At 65.8% G+C, this 3,008-nt stretch overlaps 1 protein-coding gene across 1 annotated transcript in view; it reads left to right on the plus strand.

Moving 5' to 3' along the window:
* The first annotated feature begins 190 nt into the window (after window positions 1–190).
* HOOK2 (hook microtubule-tethering protein 2) overlaps window positions 191–3,008 on the plus strand; it is a 6,282-nt gene continuing 3,464 nt past the window's right edge. Inside the window, exons 1-11 of the mRNA XM_010569821.1 lie at window positions 191–202; window positions 400–485; window positions 619–691; window positions 1,014–1,064; window positions 1,173–1,305; window positions 1,386–1,453; window positions 1,736–1,798; window positions 2,029–2,109; window positions 2,361–2,518; window positions 2,724–2,864; window positions 2,973–3,006. Of these exons, the coding sequence (XP_010568123.1) occupies window positions 191–202; window positions 400–485; window positions 619–691; window positions 1,014–1,064; window positions 1,173–1,305; window positions 1,386–1,453; window positions 1,736–1,798; window positions 2,029–2,109; window positions 2,361–2,518; window positions 2,724–2,864; window positions 2,973–3,006 (900 nt within the window). The remainder of the gene's footprint in view (window positions 203–399; window positions 486–618; window positions 692–1,013; window positions 1,065–1,172; window positions 1,306–1,385; window positions 1,454–1,735; window positions 1,799–2,028; window positions 2,110–2,360; window positions 2,519–2,723; window positions 2,865–2,972; window positions 3,007–3,008) is intronic.

A 3,008-nucleotide genomic window follows, 5' to 3' on the forward strand; every position in this document is an offset into this window, starting at 1 on the left:
CCCGAGCACACCCGGCACCCTGTGACACCTCCCCACCCCCCCAGGCCCTGTGATTCCTCTCGGGTACCTGCTGAGCCCTTGTGACCCCCCCCAGCACCCAGTGATCCACCTGGTGCCCTTTGCCCCCAGCTAATGTGGGGGGGTTAACGGGGGGGGGCAGCCCAGTGCGTTCTACCCTATGCCTAGGAGAATGTTGCTGAGGGTAAAAAGGGGGGGCCTGCCCTCCCTGCAGTGCTTTGGGGGGCTTGTGCAGGTTTGGGGGCTCCCCTGTCTGCAAGGGAGGCATTGGTGTATGGGGGGGGGGGCAGGACACGAGTTGTCTGTTCTCAGCTCTGAGCAGGTCCAGGGGAGCTGTTTCGGGGGTGGCCATGCCCTGACCCCCCCCTTTGTGCCCCCCAGCTGCAGACCTTCGCCCCCCCCTCGCCCTGTGCCTCCCCCCAGGACCTGGCTAGTGGGGTGGCCCTCGCCCACGTCCTGCACAGCATGTGAGTGGTAGGGGGACACGGCCCCCCACTTTGGGGACACCCTTAGGGCCCCCCAAAGGGTCTGGGGCACCCCCAGGTGGGGGCAGCGTGGCGGGAGGGGACCTGATTTTGGGAACCACCCTGTGCCCCCCAGCGACGCCTCGTGGTTCAACGAGACATGGCTGGGCCGGATCCGGGATGATGCTGAGGATAACTGGCGGCTGAAGGTGGGGGGGCACGTATTGGGGGGGGCATGTTTGTGGGGGGACACTTCTGTGTGTGTTTTGGGGGATCATTCTCAGCCTTCGGTCTGCTCTGGGGAGTTAGAAGGGAGAGTGGAGGTTTTGGAAGTGTTGGTTTGGGGGGGTCTGGGGGCAGCTTGTTTGGGGGGGGCATTTTGGGGGATGCAATGCAGGGGCTGATTGGGAGAGTTTTGGGGGATTCAGTTGGGGAGGGCCGTTTCGGGGAAACTTGAGGCAGGGCCACAGCAATGCGGGAGGGTATTTTGGGGGTATGGGGGGGGGTTCCCAGCTTTCCCCCCACACACAGGTGAGCAACCTGCGGAAGGTGCTGCAAAGCGTCCTGGAGTACTGGCAGGATGTGAGTGTGGGGGGGCGTGGGGGACCCAGGCATCCGGGCCCCCCATTTTGGGGTGGGGAGGTTCCCCAGAGGGAGGCTGACCCTGCCCCCCCCTTCCCGGCCCCCCAGGTGCTGGGCCAGGCGGTGGCGGAGCAGCACGTGCCCGACGTGGCGCTGGCAGCCCAGCACGCTGACCCGGAGCAACTGGGCAAACTGGTGCGGCTGGTGCTGGGGTGCGCTGTGAGCTGCGAGAGGCGGGAAGGTGGGTGCAGGGCTGGGGGGCCCCCACCCCCCTGAAATGCCCCTTGACCCCCCTAACCCCCCCACATCTCTCGTTTGCAGAACATATCCAGCGCATCATGACACTGGAGGAGTCGGTGCAGCACGTGGTGATGACGGCCATCCAGGAGGTGGGAGTGGTTTGAGGGTCCCCAGGGGGCTGTTGGGGTTCCCCAGGAGGTGTTGGGGGCCCTAGGCGGGTCAGGGGTGTCAGGAGAGGTTGGGGGTCCCTGTGGGTTGGGCTCAGGGGGATTTTGGGGCATCTTGGGGGCTTGAGAGTGAATGGGGCCAGAGGGCTCTGTGGGAAGGTTTTTGGGGGTTGTTCTTGGGGGATTTTGGGGAAGCCGTGGGGGTTATGGGGGGGGCTGAAGAGCCCCCCAAACCCCATTTTGTGATTTTTTTCCTTCATACAGCTTTTGGATAAAGAGCCGTCAGAGACGATGGCGGTTGAGATGTATGGGAACTTCGACACACAGGTAGAGGGATAGGGGGCAGACTGGGGGGGCTGGGTGCAGGGATAGGGGAGCAAGGCCAGGGTCGGTGGGGGATGACTGAAGGGGGAGCGTGTGGGGGGGGGGGATGCAGGGAGCCCCAAGGCTGGGGTAGATTGGGGATTGTTGGGGAGGGAAAGAGAGCGGTTGAGGGGGTTTGAGGGTGTCTGGGTGACCCCCCAGCACTGACACCGCCCCGTCTTTTCCTTTTGCAGTCACGGCGCTATTACTTTCTGAGCGAGGAGCCCGAGGAGGCCGGGGGACCGCAGCAGCGCTGCCTTGAACTGGAGCAGCAGGTGGGGCCTGGATGGCTGGGTCCTCCTGGTGGGTGCAGGGGTCCCCCGATCATCTGGGTCCCCCAGTGCTGTTCCCTCCCCATTTCTAGAGCTGGGGTGAGGGCACCCAAAGCAGTAATGCTGAGTGGGAGAGGATTTTTTGCTGTCCTCTGTGAGGGTTGGGTGCACACACACAGCGAGACTCCACTGGGATGGGAACCCGGACACCCGGGCCTCCTCCCGGACACCTGGGTCCTGCTGGCGCGGGGCAGGTGGCGGTGCTGCTGGAGGAGAAGGGCAGCCTGGCGGAGGAGAACCGGGTGCTGCGGGAGGAGAAGGCGCAGCTGGAGGCTGACGCCGCTGGTGCTACCACCAAGAAGCTGCTGTTGCTGCAGACACAGGTGGAGCAGCTGCAGGAGGAGAATTACCGGTAGGACCCGGATGCCTGGGTCCCCTGGGCAGGGGGAGGGGGCCAGCCCGGGTGCCTGGCTCCCTTAGCAGGGGGGTCACCCCGATTTCTGGGGTCTGGGTTTTGTGCCAGAGAGAAAAAAGTGGGGGTCGGGGGAGGGGGCAAGATGCATCCCACATCCCTGTGCCGTGGGGGTGCCCCTGACACCGGGGTCCCCACTGCGGAGGCTGGAGAGCGGGAAGGAGGAGCTGCGGGCACGCTGCAACAGGCTGGAGCGGGAGGCGCGGGGGCTGCAGGCACGAGCAGAGGAGCTGAGCGGCCTGGCCGGGGAGGCCCGGGCCCTGCGCGATGAGATGGACGTGCTGAGGTGGGCTGGGGTCCCACAGGGGGACAGGGTTGCCCGGACACCCCTATGGGCGTGTCCCCTGGTGCTGCTGGCGCAGGGAGGGGGTCAGCGGTGCTGCCCGTCCGGCAGGGCATCGTCGGCACGTGCAGGGCGGCTGGAGGCGGC

Source organism: Haliaeetus leucocephalus, unplaced genomic scaffold, assembly GCF_000737465.1.
Source record: "Haliaeetus leucocephalus isolate CR32 unplaced genomic scaffold, Haliaeetus_leucocephalus-4.0 Scaffold274, whole genome shotgun sequence".
Taxonomy (NCBI): Eukaryota; Metazoa; Chordata; class Aves; order Accipitriformes; family Accipitridae; genus Haliaeetus; species Haliaeetus leucocephalus.